At 47.4% G+C, this 17921-nt stretch overlaps 1 protein-coding gene across 1 annotated transcript in view; it reads right to left on the reverse strand.

Moving 5' to 3' along the window:
* Vps13d (vacuolar protein sorting 13 homolog D) overlaps nucleotides 1-17921 on the reverse strand; it is a 227894-nt gene that overhangs the window by 74143 nt on the left and 135830 nt on the right. Inside the window, 6 exon segments of the mRNA XM_051171302.1 lie at nucleotides 7467-7615; nucleotides 9078-9174; nucleotides 10013-10162; nucleotides 13286-13435; nucleotides 14316-14432; nucleotides 16712-16891. Coding sequence (XP_051027259.1) covers nucleotides 7467-7615; nucleotides 9078-9174; nucleotides 10013-10162; nucleotides 13286-13435; nucleotides 14316-14432; nucleotides 16712-16891 — 843 coding nt within the window.

A 17921-nucleotide genomic window follows, 5' to 3' on the forward strand; every position in this document is an offset into this window, starting at 1 on the left:
CACGGCAGAACTCCTTCTGGTCTGTTCCAGAACCCGTGCTCGCCACGCTCTCCTTTCTGACTAATGCACACTGCACAAGAACAGAGCCGCCATCACACACAACTCTTGGTGTTCCCTTTTCTCTGATTGTTTCTGTCTTTTATCTTCACTTTCATATTCTTGTATGTGTGTGTGTGTGTGTGTGTGTGTGTGTGTATGTGCGCTTGTGTACTCATGCATGTGTTGAAAGGCAAAGCAGAGGTCTGAGTGGTCTTTGACTCTCTTTCACTTGTTCTTTTGAGGTAGGGGATCTCCATGAACCCCAGAGCTCCCCGACAGCCAGTCGTACTGGGCAGGTTGCTCCAGGGATCTCCTCCCTGCCTTCCAAGACTGGACCTGCAGCAGGGACAGCATGCCCAGTCAGCATTTTATTTTATATGGGGTTCTGGCAACCATCACTCCTATCCTCCTGCTTACAGTGGCAAGCTTTACCCACTAGGCTCTCTCTCCGGTCCCAAAGCAGCCCTGCCCTCTGCACAGACTGTTTCCTCCCTCTATAGATTGTGTTTTTCTGATTTGCATGTCACATAAATGGATGTTAATTACTAAACTGTTGAATATGACTATATCTCATCAATCTTCATTTCTATTTGTTACTTCACACAACTAAAATCCCACGTAACCATTAGTGTTGGTGGAAAGTTGGCTGTTGTTCTGAGACAGGGTTCTCCTGGCTGGCCTGGAGCTTGTATGTAGAGCAAGCTGGCCTCAGACTCACAGAGAGCATCCTGTCTCTGCCTCCAGAGTGCTAGGATCATAGGGGTGCACTGCTACACCTAGCCATTGGAAATCTTTTGCTGTCATGAATGAAGTAGCTGTGCTGTTTGTAGACATATCTTTTGGATGAATCCGCATGGTTTTTTTTGTTTGGTTGGTTGTTGGTTGGTTTGGTGCGTGTCTAGGGGGAGCCGAGCTGCTGGCTCATAAAGAGTGAGCATGTTGAACCTGAATATACTGCTCAGCAGTTTCACAGCAGAGCCAGGAAAGCGCATACTTCTTCCAGGATCTAGAAAAGCCCGTAGCTCTGTGTTCTTATCAGTAATGGGAAGAAATAGCCCTCTTGGTTTTTTTGTTGATTTGTCTTTGTCTGGTAGAACTGAACCCAGGGCCTCATGCATGCTAGGCAAGCATTCTGCCTCTGAGCCACACCCGCAGATCTTAGCACCTTATGAAGCAGACATTCACACTGGCACCCCAGTGAGTTTTCATGAACTAACGAGGCTGTGCACATTTAACAACCTGCTGGTTCCTCGACACTGTTTCTATGATGTGCTTATCTGAGTCTTCAACATGTCCCTAGTGAGTTATCTATGTGTCTCTCACCCCATATCTGGTCTTTAAATGGTGTCTTTCAATTATGAGACAAGCTTACTATGACTGGGGCTCTCTGTGTCCTCATTACTAAGGTCACAAAGCCTCACACTCACAGCATGACACCTCGTGCTTGGTTCTCATGTGACCTGAGATCCATGCACACCTTTTCAGACAGTATCTGCCTAAGCACTACTGAGCACACGGCCTCGTTCTACTGCAGGCAGTGACAGCCATGGGACTGTTCCTGCTCGCCACAGTGCTGCCATTTTAGCTGCTGTGGTGCTGTTATGAATTGTGAGTGCTCTGGCTTCACTCTGATCTTGAGGGGGTACCGTGGGTATTCTCCACTCTGAATGTTGGAAAGAAGCTCTTCAACAAAATCCTGGAATTATTCTCAGGGTTATGACCCACAGGTCAACTGAGGAAAAGGGCGGCTTCACATTATCCAGCATTCCACTGTGGTAACAGGGCTTGTCCCTAATCTAGTCCCTAATTTGGTCAGGCCTTTAACATCTCCAACAATGTTCCTTTTCCCTATGTGAACACCTCGTGCACATTCTGTTCAGTGTGTCCCTAGGCACCCATGGTAGGCTAAAATGATTTGCATCCTCTATGGACATATATTTCGGGTTTTTTTCCCTTCACCAGAATCTTTACTAACTGTTGGCATTTGCTTCAGAAGTAAGGCCATGCATTCAGTGAGCCTCAGACTTGAGAGACCCTCAGGCCTCTACGCTGCTGTTTCTGATGCCTCCACTGTGTGAGAAAGCTGAAATTACCTTCCTTAAAGATATGGGCTCATGAGCTGGGCGTGGTGGCACACACCTTTAAGGCCAACACTTGGGAGGCAGAGGCAGGTGGATCTCTGAGTTCAAGGCCAGCCTGGTCTACAGAGTCCGGGACAGCCAAAGTTACACAGCAGAGACCCTGTCTCAAAAAACTAAAAAGATATGGGCTTACTAGAAAGGTTCCCATCCATCTGACCTGTGAGAGAACAGGGAGTTTGTTGTGAGATTTCATCTCCTAGAAAGATCAGAGATGCTATTACCACGATGTCTCATCAACAAAGAAATACATGAATTTGATAGATGGTGCATGGGGTGCATGGGAAGAGTTGGGGTGGGAAAAGGGGGAAATGATATGTAATTATTATTTAATTTAAAAAGCCTTGCCATCCGATTAAGGCTCCCATCATGTTTGGTGCTTTCTGTCTCTGTCTCTGACACACACACACACACACACACCAGGCACAGTGGTTTGTGCTTGTAATTTCAGCACTTGGGAGGCACAGACAGGCAGATATCTGAAACCTGCTAGCCAGCCAGTCTACCCTAACTGGCAAGGTCCAGGTCAGTGAGACCTTATCTCATAACACAAGGTGAACCGCTCTTGGGGAACAACACCCAAGGTTGTTCCAAACACACACACACACACACACACACACACACACACACACACACACACACACACACACGGCAAAAAGCCCTGAAAAACACTTGTTACTTCTATCAAGGACGAGACTTTTATAAAGAGTTTGTAAACTGAGAAGAGATGAATACCAATCACCTGATAGAACCCTGGCCTAGTGCTAGGACCAGACAGTTCATAGAAGCGAAACCTGGCATTTAACACAAGAAGAACGAAATGAACCATGAAAAAAGACCAAGAAGCAACAGTAGAGGAGGGCTAGAAGAGTCATGGCATGACACACAGTCACACAGAGAGACGAGGATGCGGAAGGAGCACGGCCTGGTGCTTTGGGATGTCACTGATAAAATCAGAAGAAAGAATTTTAGGGGCTAAGACCATCCTTAGCTTGCCAGTGGGGTGCCATACCCTCTAATTCTAGTGCTTAAGAGGCTGAGGCAGGAAGATTGCTAAGTTCAAAACTAGTCTGGGAAACAGACTGAGTTCAGGGCCAGCCTCCCCCGACCCTCCCACCCAGACAGAAAATATGCTAAGTGTGTAACTAAAGTCACATGACTAGCCGGGAGCAGATCCCAGACTTGAATGTGCTGTGTTTATAACAGCAACTATCCCTTTGGTAGAAAGCACACAAGCCAGAGGGGTCCACTGTTTCTCCTTAAAACCCTCTGCCGTTCATTCAGCCGTGCCTCCCACCAAAGTCTCCACGGGCATGAAATCAGAGAGCATGCCCAAGTTTCCCCCATCTCACTGACAGGGAAACTGATAGTCAGCCAGCTTAACTCCTCAGTAAGCCAAAGGCCGCGCCTGCTGTGAAGGGGGCTGAAGCGTGGGCACATGGTCTTACCAACGCAACTCCAAAGTTCAGAGAAGAGAAAGCACGATAAATGCTTAAGCCAAAAAGCTTTTAAAACAAAACACAACAACAACAAAAACCCACCAAAAGACAACTTCCTCCTTGCAACCAAACATTAAGATCAGTAAACTGCTGCAGGGACCTTTGACCTCTACCAAGCTGCCAAGCTCTCACAACAGACACCATCCAGCCTGGAACCAAGGAAGTACCATCCCTGGAGTGAAACTGTCTTCACCTAGTCATTTACTGTCGGGGTCCCTTATTTGCAAAGGCATGGGGCCAGCCTGTTGGTATGAATTACTCTGCCACCTTCAGGCTGATCCAATCAGTGGAAGAAGCACAGGAGGGAAAGAAGCCAAAGGGAATGGCTGCCCCCCATGAACTCGGTGACTAGTTGCATACAGTAGGACACAGCACTGACACCCATTTACTCAAGTAGCAGTTTCCCGTTGTAAAATGGATTCTGCAGAAAGCAACCCTGCACTCAGAAGATCTTAATAAAACAGCAAACTATCCACTCCCACCTCCCAGAAGAAAGGGCTGCTACCTCCCAGGGACGGCATCGAGGTAAAAGAGAAATACCTGTCTAGGAGGCCTCGGATCACAGCTAGGTCCTTTCCTCTCTTAGTTTATCCCACACTAAACAAAACTGTCTGGAATTCATTCTCTAAAGGTTTATTTATGGCACATAGAGGCTGTTTATGTGAGGCAGGGTATTCGCCTATTTCCCTTTGGGGACAGTGTTTAAAGCTATGGGGCTACTTCCCTCTCTGGCACTTTCTGAAACACAATTAACAATACTGGATCTTTTTTCCTTTTAACAAATCTGGTTTTTATTTAGGGAGGGGAGGGAAAAAGTAAAGGGTCTGAAGTTTCCCAACAAATTATTTCAAGCCTTTGAGAAGACAGTTTTAGGCTTTTTAAATAGTGTCTTTGTTTGAAATCCCCCCTTCCCCCCACCCTCCTACTCTGACCATTAAAGTGTGGGTTTTCTTCCAAACTAGATTGCTCAATTAAGGCCCTTCTTTTGTTATGCCCCAACGCTCTAAATGAGAAAAGGCCTGCTGTGGGCCACCTTTGAAACCTTTTAAAGACCCCCTCTTCTATCTCTTGATCTTTAAAGGAGTTGGAAGAAACCCCATATAGAAAGCTACCTGGCTTTTCAACAGGACCATGGCATCTCTAACACGCAAACTCCATGCAGAACAGGAAGAAAAGGGAGGGGCAGCGGTGTCTGTGAATGGAATACTAGCGCCCTTCCTTCTGTCACTCATGAACCCAGTGAGATAGCAAATGTAGCTGCCTTTGAGTCACCTGGACAGGGTGGGTGCCTTGGAGTCATCAGATACTGTACCTGCTACATTATACCTCAGTGTAAACCTGAATAATCCTCCTACCGCCCCCCCCCGCCCCTCCCCCCACCCCCACCCCCACCCCCACCAAGATTTCTGACAGCCTTTCCTGTCGGGCAATCCAGAGAATGGAGGCAATTGTTCCTTCAATACTAAGGCAGGGTTACCTTTCAGCCAGACTTCCATGGCTGCTGGTCTGGGAGAGGGCTCCATTTCCTAAGCACATATTTTTAGTGATTCCATATTCATCAGAAAGAGCATATTGCCCTTCCTGAAAGCTCCTAGTAAAGGGCTGTTACTCTGTTAAGAAACTCTGAATATTATGAATCCCAGACTCCAGGAGGAACACCCAAGGTATGGTAACATGGAGACTTCCATAGGCCCAGAGCTCAACTCAGAAGTCCAAATCCCAAGATCCCGCACAAAACACAGGGATGCCATGACATCTGCTTAACAGTGCTCTAAAAATGTTCCCTCAACAGAGTGCCAGGCAGACAGTCAACATGAAGGACAGCTTTCATTTCAGTACACACCGCACCAGTAGAGCTGCAGTACACACATCATCAGTACCACAGGACTGCAGAGGACACATGGCATCAGTACCACAGGACTGCAGAGGACACATGGTGTCAGTACTACAGGACTGCAGAGGACACATGGTGTTGGTACTACTGGGACTGCAGAGGACACATGGTGTCAGGACCACAGGACTGCAGAGGACATATGGTGTCAGTACCATTGGGACGGCAGAGGACACATGGCATGGCATCTGTACATGGGACTTGGGACCAGGAGCTTCTGCTAGGAGCACTGAGGGAAATGCGGGGGTCTGTGCTCGTTAACAGGATGATTTTAAATAAAGAAGTCTCCACTTGCAGGAACTGCTTAGCATTGGCTTGCTGGGTGAGAGCCAAGTGTTCTGGGGGAACAGACTTTATCAAACAAACCCATCCCAAGGTCACATAAGTCAAGTGGATACTTGTGGATATTAGCAAGACAGTAGTTTTCCCATGGGTTTCCCCTCACTCCCAGGCTAATTACAAGCAACTCCAGCCTCCTGGGAACTACAGCATTAGGGCAGATTAAGCAGCAGGGTGGAGAGGAGAGCACTGGGCCACTGGTCTCAGGACACTGGCCCCATGCAGCTGCCCTCCCTTGTCTCACTGAAGCCATCACCCCTGCCCCAGCCTTCTGTAGAACAGGAGGCTCTCATCACCTGCCGGCCTATTTTAGAAGCTGGGAGTTGGCAGGCTGTGGCACATGAGGCCCACACATGTGTTCTGTCAAGCCCACAAGGCTGGTTTTTTGTTGGGTTTTCTTTTGTTTTGTTTTAAATGTAAATTGGTTGCCAACATTTAAAAACCAGGAGATTCCACATAAAAATGCAGACTTCAGGCTTTTCTTTGAAAACCTGAAGATTTGGCAGTACTGAGCTCACACTCCCCCAACCACTGCAATGGACTGCAGTGGGGTCATGCAGCTGTGCTAAAGGTCCTGGGTAGCACCAGGCCGACCCTGCAGCCTAACCTGCACGGGCATCTGAAGCCAGCTCTGCAGCAGGCTCACGTCTCATTTCAGCTATCTAGATGTCCCTATGCGGAGAGAGAGTGGCCATCCTGGATCTTCTGAGAGCAAGCTGAATGGGCCAGTGGGGAAAGAGAGTGGGCGGAGGGAAGCCAGTCGTCAGACAACTGTCTTCAAGCGCAGCCCAAGGAAGAACCAGAAGCAACGGCTGCCAGTCTGAGGAGGCAGAATTAGAGTCAACAGTCACCTTCCCTACTCCTGCTCCCAGCATCCGCTTTGCTACTAAACAGGCTGAAGAAACAAAACAATGAACAGCAGCTCCCCACCCAGCAAGCAAGGGCAGCACTGAGGAGGGGCAGTCTAACAGCCTCCTCTCCTATGTGCCAGAGGGCAGCACAGCACAGTGGAGAACCCAGACACGGCAGACTCAGATTGCAATGGCAGCTCTCTCCCCTCTTTAATGTATGCCTTGTTACTAACAGTGAAAATGGTACTTGGGTGTCCTGGTCACCTATGGACCAAGACGGTTAATAGGAAGGATATGTCCTAAAGCTGTACAAGGCCACATCCCAGCAAGCTTTTAGCCGAGTCTCCCTCAAAGGTGGCAGACCTTCCTAGTGACAGTCAATACAATAAATACATGCTTAGAAAAGAAAAGAGAGATCTGGGCAGTGGGTCAAAAGATTAGGATCGAGCCCAGGGAAGAGGTTTCTGCTACTCTGCGCTAACTCTAGAGCCACCCAAAGAGCAGATGAGTGTTACAGCATTCCGCTTTATCCTTTTAAATAAGGTCTTGATCCTCAGCAAAGCTATGCCCAAACATCAGGCAAAAAGAGTATTACATGCACTAATGAGCAGCTATAAAAGGAGAAGTACGAAGTGAAAGCCGTGAGAAAGACAGAGAAAGTGAACACTCACGCGCACCCCCGAGGACAGTGTGCCAGCTGTCAGCTCACCTTGAGGTCCAGTGGCAGCTTGTTGGAGGTGAACACACTCAGCTTGATCTGGGGGATGCTGATCTTGAGGTTCTCAAAGTAGTAGCGAGTTGGTGTACCCCCCTGCTCGGCTGTCTTTTCATGGAGGTTTTCATCATATTTTTCCACTTCTGATCCAAAGACAGAAGTAAAAAAGCAAAACCAAAAGCTGTTGGCATCATGATTCAAACATGTGTGACCTCACATAAAAACCTACACAAACAAAATGTAGTCATCTTGCTTTTTCAGTTTTTTTTTTTTTTTTTTTGGTGGGCTCAGCAATGCATACAGCATGCAGAGGCCATTTCTCTATAAAAGCAGACTTTTGCATCGATTATCCAAAGGTAGCTTAGCTTCATGTTCTTACCCAAGACTCTGTGCCCCACAGCAGACAGCACCTTGAAAAGCCAGAGGCCACAAACTTTCCAGAACTAATGCTGTCATCACTAGTACCTAGGTCCAGGTCAAAGGAATCTACAGCGCACCAAAGCACTGTGTTGTGATCCAAAAGGGACTCACTCAACACAAACAATGCTGTGAATAATACAGATCCTGATAAAGTGCTGGCCCACCTACTACCCAGCAGCATCCTCCCTGAACAGGGCAAGTCTCAGAAGCAGGGATATCAAGGCAGAGTTTTTATTTGCCAACTCACAAGGAGCACTGGCTACAACAGCAATGCACTCTTTTTGCACGGGAGGACACACACATCCATCCAGGTAGCAGACTCCCCCTGGCTTCCTGTGTCTCTGAAGGAAAACCAATTAGGATGCTCACAGCCACGTCAGCACATTCCCAGTCAAAGCTGCTATCGGATGCTCTACGGGAGACCTGCCTTCCATACTCAGGAGACAGAAGTGGCTACTGGAGTGGAGGAAGGACAATGACAAGCAGACGAGGTCTTTCCAGAAGCCCAAGTCCTCTGTGCAAGGCTGTAAGAGATTTCCAAGAGGGCTGCGCATCACTGACTTCTTAGTTGTAGCCCTGAGTAGTCAACTGACAGCAGGAGAAGGGGCTGCGATGACAAAGCTAAAGTGACAACAGTTGAACTGTCCCTCCAGCTCTGCAAGAAATGTAGGCTTTCTGATAGTGATCTGACTCCCTCTCCAGAGGCCGGCAACGAGAAACTTTGTAATAGCATTAAGACACAAGGCTGCCGATGTCAAAAGTCAGTAATTGAGGTTAGCTGGTTTTTGTTTTTCAAACTAAACCAAAGCAACTGCCAAAAAGGCACTGCTGACTCCTGGCCCTGAGCTGGTTTCAGAAACAAAGTGGTCTGCTAAATGACTGTCATCATTCTGTTACGTGAGAGCAGAGAGACAGGACTGCAAAGCGCAGAGGAGGATGGACTGCTTCCTAGCGGCCAGTTGTTGGACACTCGCAGATGCCACGGCCCTATCAGGGCTGCCCCGTTGCTGGACATAACTCAGACAACAAACCATTTTGGAAAGGGAGCTGCTAAAGTGCAAATCTGAGCCTGCTAGCTCAGGCTAGGAGGCAGCCAGCCAGGCTGGTGTTGTCTAGGGACTACCTGGGTTTTACAAACAGACTGTGGGCCAACCCCAGGCAGAAGTGTAGAGGGATCAGCTTTACCTGATTCTGCCTGATCGTAGCCAAAGAAACTTAGTAGCTTGAGCAGCAGTTTCTCCTCAATTTGTACTGTGAACTTCTGAGCCGTGACCATCAGATGCTAGAGAGAAAGGAAGTTTGGTTTACAGGCAAGCAACCAAAGCAGTTTTTATTTGTGCCAGTCCCAGTGAGGTAGGCAGGCATGGTGACACTATAGTTCAGCTACTACAGGAGGCTGAGGCAGGAGTTCCAGAGCAGCCCAGGGAACACAGCAAAGCCCTGTCTCAGGGTTTCTCTACCTGTGTGATAAGATGATTGACAATTTATGGCTCACTTCTCTCTGCCGGAGAGGTGAATGGAACTTGATGTGTTCAGCGGATACTTTGCTACCTTTCTGCTTGATCCCGGGGCCTTAACAGCAAACAGAAGCTACATGAGGGTAGGGCCTGTGGGGGGAGGGCCAAGGGTAGGCCTGGTCCCTGTCAGCTCCCACTTCTGCAGCTTGCTGCTATCCTAGCTGGCATCTACCTGGGGGCACCTACAGATCAGAGAGCTTTCTCACTCATAACTCTCAGCTGTTCGTACATGCATGGCAGATTACACTGCACACTGCCTGTTCCAAGGACAGACTCCTCACAGTTCTCCAGAATTCTCTCTGGACTACTCAACCTTTAGTAATAGACCAGAGCACCCACAAGATACAGCTTCACCCAGGAACAAAGATTCGGGCCTCCATGGGTCAGTGCTACCAAGGTCACTGAAAACACAACTAAGGATACAAGGTGCCAAGAAAAGGTCCTCTGAACATTTCCCTGAATGTCAAACAAAAGCCACGTGTGGCTCGGCCCTGAGAGCCACCACTGTGCGCACACTGTGCTGCTGCTCACTCTGTGATCAGGCCGTGAGAGAGCAAGTGTGCCTCCTACATGCCATCGCCCCCAGCCTCCCCACCAGCCCACCTTGTAGATGTTGGTGAGCGCGCTCTTACTGGGGAACTTCACCGCATTGACTTGCACAGCAGGGCCTGTCTCAATCACCTCGTTCTCATTGCTCAGGGGCGTCACATAGAGCAGGAAGGGCTGAGTGGTACCAATGAGCTGATTGTCCACCTGGGGAGGAAAGGCCAACACAACAGAAACAAGGCAAGCTGCTTAGCCAGCATTTTTTGCTTTTGGTGCTTCATATTATGCAGGCCTCTCAGAGTCCCCTGGCCATTCTGCCACTTCACAGCTAGGGTGGCATGTGCACACACATGCACACGCATATGCACACTCTCATCCAAGACCAGTGGTGGTGACAGTAGTGGGCAACCTGGTGCATACCAGTAATCCCAGCACTTGGAAAGTGGAAGCAGGAAAACTGAGCACTTAAGGCCAGAAAGCACTACACAGTGAGTCCCTGTCTCAAAAATAACAACAGGGCCAGCAAGATGGCTCAGCAGGTACTGGCATCTGCTGCCACACTTGCAGACTTGAGTTTAGTCTTCAGGATCCATGTGGTAGAAGGAGAGAATTGATTCTCCCGAGTTGCCCCCTGACCTCCACATGCACATCTGCTATACGCACACATATAAATGCACAAAGTAACTAAAAATAGTACTGACAATAACAACATAGTAATAGAAATAACAAGGGAAGTTAGATTTTTTTTAAGATGAGTGCTGACTTCTCTTAGTGATGACTAAGAAGTTAGCCTAATGATAATCCAATCCACCGTGGATATAGCCACTCAACAGAATATACATATTTAAACCTCATTTTTGGCACAATAAATAGATATAATTATTTGCCAACTAAAAAGTAATTTAAATATTGAAAAAAAAAAAAAAAAAAAAAAAAAAAAACCTTAAAACATCAAGTGAGTAGAGCTGTGGTGCCAAACGCTGCTCATCACAGATCACAACCTGCAGCACCTAGCACGAGGTGAGGCTTGCACAAGGCTTAGCACAGCGTCCCTAGTGGACAGATGGAGAACTGTGGAACAACCCTTGCACAGTGAGAGCTGGGTGCATATAGGCCTGCCCCGCCAAGGCCAGTGTTCTTACGGCTGTGCTGCTTCTCCCTCATTCCAAGACAAGAGAGAACAGAGACCTTGGCCAGCTGCGAGCTCTGAAGGCTGAGCTGTCTCTCCAGCCCCCAAAGACAGCTTTTGATTTCACTGACTTTTTTTTTTTTTTTTTTGCTGCTGCAATTATAGACTCTAGTTGATGGATTTCAGGCGTTTAGTTTTTCTTTTGTTCTTTCTAGTTTTCTGTGTTTAACCCTTTGTGCCTGTGTATGCACGCAGGTGGATATGACGTGTGCTCACATGGTCATATATGTGGAGGTCAGAGACAACCTTGGGTGTCAGTCTTTGCCTTGTTTGAGACATGTCTCTTGTTTATGACTTTATACATCAGGCTACGCACAAAAGTAGTTGGTGTTTGCACGTGGAGGTCAGGGAGCATCTGTGGGAGCCAGCTCTCATCAGACCTGAGCGTAAGCTCCTTAACTGACTGAGCCATCTCACCACCAGCTCTCTTCTAATCAGGTGTGTCTAACCCTCAGGCTCTGAGCCATGTGCAGCCAGGACAGCTACAAATGCAGCACAACACGATATCGTAAACTTATTAAAACATTCTGAGACTTTTCCTTTTTTCTTTTTGCGGTTTCTTTCTTTGTAATTCAATTGCGCAGTTCTCAAGTGAGGCTTCTGGAGATGACACAGTGTCACAATGTCAGAAGGCTAGAGTCTGTGATTAGGCATATCAGTGTTCACATGTGTCATGTCCTCTTGATTAATTAATTCTCCTATCATTAGGAAATTACCTTCTTTATCTCTGCTAATATTCTTTGTTCTGACATTAATCAATGTGACTCCTACTTCCTTCCTCATGACTAGTTAAAGTGTAGTGTTCCCCCCCCCCCATTAGGCCCTTTTAACCTATTTGTGTCTTTCTAGCTACCAAGTGGGGGTATGGTGGGGGCTGGAGACAGAGTCTCACTGTGTACCTCATGCTGAGTCTGAGCACATGCTCCTCCAGTCTCCATGCTGACTACAGGCCTTACTAACGTGTGTGCCTTCGGGTGGCAATAAGGGCTTGCATTTTTATGCAATCTGACCATCTCTATGCTGATCACACTGACAATTAATTGGCACCATTAAGTTTTTGTCTGCCATCTTGCTATGTGCCCCATATGTTGCCTTTCCCATTTTCTGCCTTCTCTTGGATTCATCAAGCACATATATTTCCACATTATTAATTACCTACAACTATTATCATTTGGGGGGGGGGTTACAGTTTTTAACTCAATGTGTTCGTCTACCATTAAATGACATCATACCATGTCATGTACGAAATTACAGTGCTGTACTTCCATTTCTCCCCTGCGGACTTCACACCATTGTTATTTGTTTTACTTTCATATGTGGCACAGAGAGCGCAGTGCAGTCCTGTCACGCCTGTCTAAGCAACCATTACCTCCTTGGGAGACTACTTAAGAAGCCTAGTCTTGCACATTTTTCGTGTCTTCATTTCAGGTTTTCTCCTCTACTTTGTGTTGACTGCAATTCTATCAGCACCGTTCTCTGTCTGCTGGGTAATGTTCTCTGATGCTGTTAAGGAGCTGTGGTCTTTGAGAATAAACCCCCTGACCTCCACACGTACACTGTGCGTGCACTAGCCGCCACCCCACTAGCTGTCTAGACTACTTCTACGTCAGCTAGAGTATCTGGGATTCATCTTTATGCCTATTGCCAGGCATAATGGCCATGCCTTTGATGACAGCTCTCAAGAGGCAGAGGCAGGAGAGCTCTGTGAGTTCCGGGCCAGTCTGGTCCTATATAGTAAGTTATAGGTCAGCCAGAGCTACAAAGTGATACCCCGTCTCAAAAACAAAGAGAATTCATGGGACACACTGGGGTGGAAGCTCTTTACAGGATGGTTCTTTTGAAGGTCAGATATTCCCTCCAGGGGCTGGAGAGATGGCTCAAGAGCTAAGAGCTCTTTTGGCTCTCACAAAGGACCTGGGTATAGTTTCCAGCACCCATGGTGAGTGGCTCACAACTGCTAACTCCGGATCCAGGAGGACAGCTCTGTCTTCCCTTGGCACTGACACTCATGTGTACACACACACACACACACACACACACACACACACACACATTTCCCCCAAACATGAAAGTGTGCTTAGACAGCAAGTGCTCGATGTGGGAGGATGTAGAGCATTAGGACAACACTCTGGTCCTGGTACCTGCACATCCTGTATGCTGAGCTCCAGCATGTGGCTGGCTGCCAGCTGGGTGTAGTGGACGTTGATGCCTGTGAGGCTTGCAAAGGCCAATTCTTCCGGGACTTTGTTAATTAGAGAGACTCCAATCCCACCTTCTAACCGGACAAGCACCTGAAAGGAAACAAAACACCGTCCATTAACTGTTTGCAACAGAGCTCATAGTAGCCAGAGGAGTTCACAGATGTGATGGTTTTCGATGCCTCCACTCGGAAGAGTATAAAACTCCGGCAAAGTCTCTCCTGTCACCTTTCCGGCTCAAATGTTCTCATCTCCCTGGAGGCCAAGCCTTCCCCTCAGCCCGCAAGTGCTGCCAGCAGACAGGAGGACACCTCACCTAACACACAAGGGTGCGGCACAGCACAGGAGAGAGGTTGTTCTAGAATCTCTCTCCGTGTTTGGGACGTGAGCTTCCACAAGATTATTCTGTGCACTTCCACAGCATCTGACAGGGCTCTACACGGGCAGCTGATTAAATACCATTCAACAAGATCTGACAGGCATGCTTCCCTAGGCTGATCTCAAACTTGTCATTCTCTTCCCAAAGCCCAAACAAAGAGAAAGAAGGAAGGATTTGAGTCAGATGGAGGGAAAAAAATCAATTTTTTTTTTTATTCTCTAAATATTATTAAATTTTGGATCATTTAGTTTCCTTTTCGTCATCTCACTAGAGCAACATGTTATTCTGTGATTCTACCTAAGCTCCAGACATCACTCAAATGACATAAACACACATGTAGTAACAGTAAACACAGTGAAACAGCACCCCACATTCAGAGTTCACACAATCACAGAGAAAATTCTCCAGCAACTGGTGACCAAGAAAATTAATTTGCAGCATTAAAAAACTTACTGTGTAGGGCTAGCAAGATGGCTCAGAGGGTAAAGATTGAAGGAGATAACTGACTCTTGCAAGTTCCCCTCTGACCTCACACATGCTATGGTACCACGCCCACACACATGTCCACATGTATAAATAAAGTGGTACACTTACTTCCAGCTCCTGCTGTGTGTCTGGATTCCTCAGTTTCTGCAGCTCCTGCTCTGTAACTGGAAGTTCTTCCACTTCGTATGATGAACACTCACTTTTCCTCTGGCAGAAGTCCATTATCTGAGGTCAAAACAGAACAAAAGAAGGGCTCCCACTTCACGCAAACTGTTGGTCAAGAGTCACTGTGTGGCCAGGAAACCCATGCAGGCTAGTGGCTTCCCAGCCTGCTAGGGCAAGAGCCAGGCTACGGTGAAGCAGGTGTGCCCATGCATCTAGACACAGCCCTCTAGCCAGCTGAACACTATGGGCAGGCCTCCGCAGTGCACTCGCTTCTGCCATGAACAGATGGCTCTGTGAAGCCGTGCTGCAGAGCATGGTGTGCAGCATGACGTTGCCGCATCAGGATGCTCACACGAGTAAATAAGCCCTCCACTGCCCTGTTTCCCTCCGCTCCCTATCACGCTATGACTGGCGATTCTGCACCTCCAGCGCACATCTCGCCTTGAGCCCCAGACCAGAAGTCACAGTGGCTCTTGGACACCATCACGGAGAACCATGAGACCAGCTTAGCTCAGCAAAAGCCAACATAGCTTCTGGTTCCCTCAAGTCAGCTCTGCTTTTTGCTTAGGGATGTGGCCCCTTGTCATCCTCACCTCCACCCCCGTGGCCTAGAACAGATTTCTGGGGTCCCTTTGCCTTAGGCCTTATTCCACACTCAGTTGCTGACCACTCAATCAGCTTCCTTTGCATTAGCTTCTCTGCGCCCTCCCACTCTCCCTGCACTTTGCTCTAAGCTGCCATCTCTGATCATCATGCCAGGGCCTCTTAGCTGGGCTTGCTCTGCATCTAGTCCATTCAACATTGCACCAATGAGTTAGTTATCTCAGATAAACCCTTATCATGCCAACCCCTGACTCCTGCCTGCTGTGGACAAAACACTCTACCATTGGTATGAATCAGTCCTGGGCCCCAGTCCTTTCCCTGGTCTTATTTTTTACCATATGCCATGTGCCAGCCTCTCCACTAGTCAGCTTCTATGATAGCTAGTTTCAACTGGTTGTCAACTGGACTATATCTAAAATTAACTAAAACGCAAGCAGCTGGGCACACCTGTAAAGGCTCTCTTCATCCTGAGTCTGGGCCATTGCCAGTGGCAGCCTATATGAAAGGACACGGAAGAAGGAAGCTTTGGCTTTCCACTTGCGGGCTCTCACTCTGGCCAGTTCATCTAGCCTGCTGCTGAGGCGCTCCTTCATGGTGTTAGAACCTGCTTCTTCAGGATTCCAGTGTATACTGACCAGCTGAGGCATCAGCCTTGTGGCTTAACAGCCACTGCTAGACTAGCTGGGCCACAGCCTATGGGCCACTCCAATAAACCCCCTTTTAATATCCACACCTATATTCATTTTAGAAGTTCTGTTCCTCTAGTGAACCCCAATTCAATAACTTACTATGCTTATCACTCATCAGCTCTCTATGTCCCTAAGATAAACTGAAAACGAATTTCAGACTGTCAGCCCATTGTCACATGCTTAGTAACTGAAAGGCTGCCTGTGCCTAATGGCTGCTCAGTAAATGACCTCTGTGTGAGCAAGACCAAGAAGCCAAGGCCCCTGGGCCTTTCCCTCTCTGCTAGGTTCACTCTTCTTGCTAACTTAGTGCTGGCTCGAGCATCATGTCTTGTAGGAAGCTCCCTTGGCCTCAGAGCATAGTCCCTCTGTCCACCCTCACTCTCCCTTCATGACACAGCACTTGTCTGGCTAAATAAGCCCCCCTCTTCTCATGAGTGGCTGTACATCAATCATTTTTAAAAATGAGTATTATAGTCAACTGTGCTGAGAATACCAGTACGCATTAGTCTTATCTTTTTAAATTCTCATACATTGGAGAGAAGGGCCTTCTGGCGTAGCCTCAGCCTCCTGAATGCTGAGTATGAGCAGCCACCTCCATGCCTGGTTAATTCCTAAGCAGTTTTAGACTTTGCTTATCGGTTTGTTTGTTTTTTTTTAATGATTTATTTATTTTTATTCTATGTGCGTTGGTGTTGTACCTTCATGTTGTCTGTGTGTGTCAGATCCCCAGGAACTGGGGTTACAGACAGGCATGAGCTACCATGTGGTTGCTGGGAATTGAACCCGGGTCCTCTGCAAGAACAGCCAGTGCTCTTAACCGCTGAGCCACCTCTCCAGGCCCTAGGTTTTGCTTATCTTTATATTTATACCCACTCCCACTCTAGCTCCCACACAAGTTTGTAATGGAGGCTCAGCCCTTTCTTACAAATGAGGACAGCACAGTCCACATGCAGCATGTGACTATATTAAAATAAATATGTGTTAAATGGCTGACCATGCGGGTGGGAAGCGAAGGGCTTGGGGTGTGTCAGCCCTTTAGATTCTTACCTGGAGTGCTCGCGTTGGTCCATCTGGGATGACTCTGATGGACAACATTCCAGAACCAGGCCTCATTTTTTGGTTAATAAACTGTTGTTCGGGTGGAACTGGCCCCAACAGCTCTACTGATGAGTCGGGACCGAGAACAACTTCAGCTCCATCAAACAAGCCAGAAAGCCCTCCTTTGGCCTAAACGACACCAAAGTAAAGATATACAAGAAAAGGTCAAAGCACAGACTTAGACAACTCAACATGCCACCTGGGAGACAAATGAGTTAAACTCCTCCTTTGGGAAGTCACAATTTGTTAGTCTTGTAGATTAAAAAAAAGAAGAAGGAGGTTAGGACTGTGTATAACAGCAAGGTAAGTTTACTTCATTAACATGAACGTTACATGCACACACAGTAAGAGGTAACCCCCCAAACATAGTGGATTGGTTTTACTCCACCTTATAATAAACTTCAATCACTGAAAATAAGTTTATTATGTAGCCAAAGCCGGCTTTGTTTCTTTGGGGTTTGCCTAACAAACTCAAATATTATAGAACTGATCATTAATTCACTCAGCTTTCCAATTAAAAAGCCAGTCCCAGGGCAAAAGCTTCCCTTACTCAGACAGCAAAACAACTAAGTAGTCCCCAGTCGTGCCACTTCTGAACTGTAACACAGTGATGGGACACAGTTTGACAAGCCTTTGGAAAATGTCATAGTCCTGCTGCGTTCCTCACATGAAGAGCAAGTCTACAGAGCAAGTCCCAAGGGGACACACCATAGATGAAAAAGAATGAAAATTTCAGTCATTTTTCTTCGTCTTGGTTTTCAGGACAGGGCCTTGCTCTGTTGCCTGGGCAACTTCAAACGTATCGTCTCCTGGTGGAATTGTAGGTATGCACCACCATGCCCACCCATCTTCATTCATTTTAAATGCTGAGTGATGAAAAGCCATACGGGACAGGTTTTAATACAAGGAAAGCCTTTCATAAAGCGAAGTTTAGAAAGCATATACATAACCTGGAAAGGGCAGGTCAGAAGCATTTGTGAGCCTTCCTTCTATTGCTGTAGCCAGCATAGGAACGAAACAAGCCCAAGTCCCTAACCAAAACACACTCACAGCAAAGAAGTGGTGGACAATACAGGAAACTACAAATACTGAAAAGGGGTTTGGGAGGGAGGAAAATGCTCCACGAAAATTGGAATTACATGGGCTTTTTAAAAAAAAA

Source organism: Acomys russatus, chromosome 29, assembly GCF_903995435.1.
Source record: "Acomys russatus chromosome 29, mAcoRus1.1, whole genome shotgun sequence".
Classification (NCBI taxonomy): Eukaryota; Metazoa; Chordata; class Mammalia; order Rodentia; family Muridae; genus Acomys; species Acomys russatus.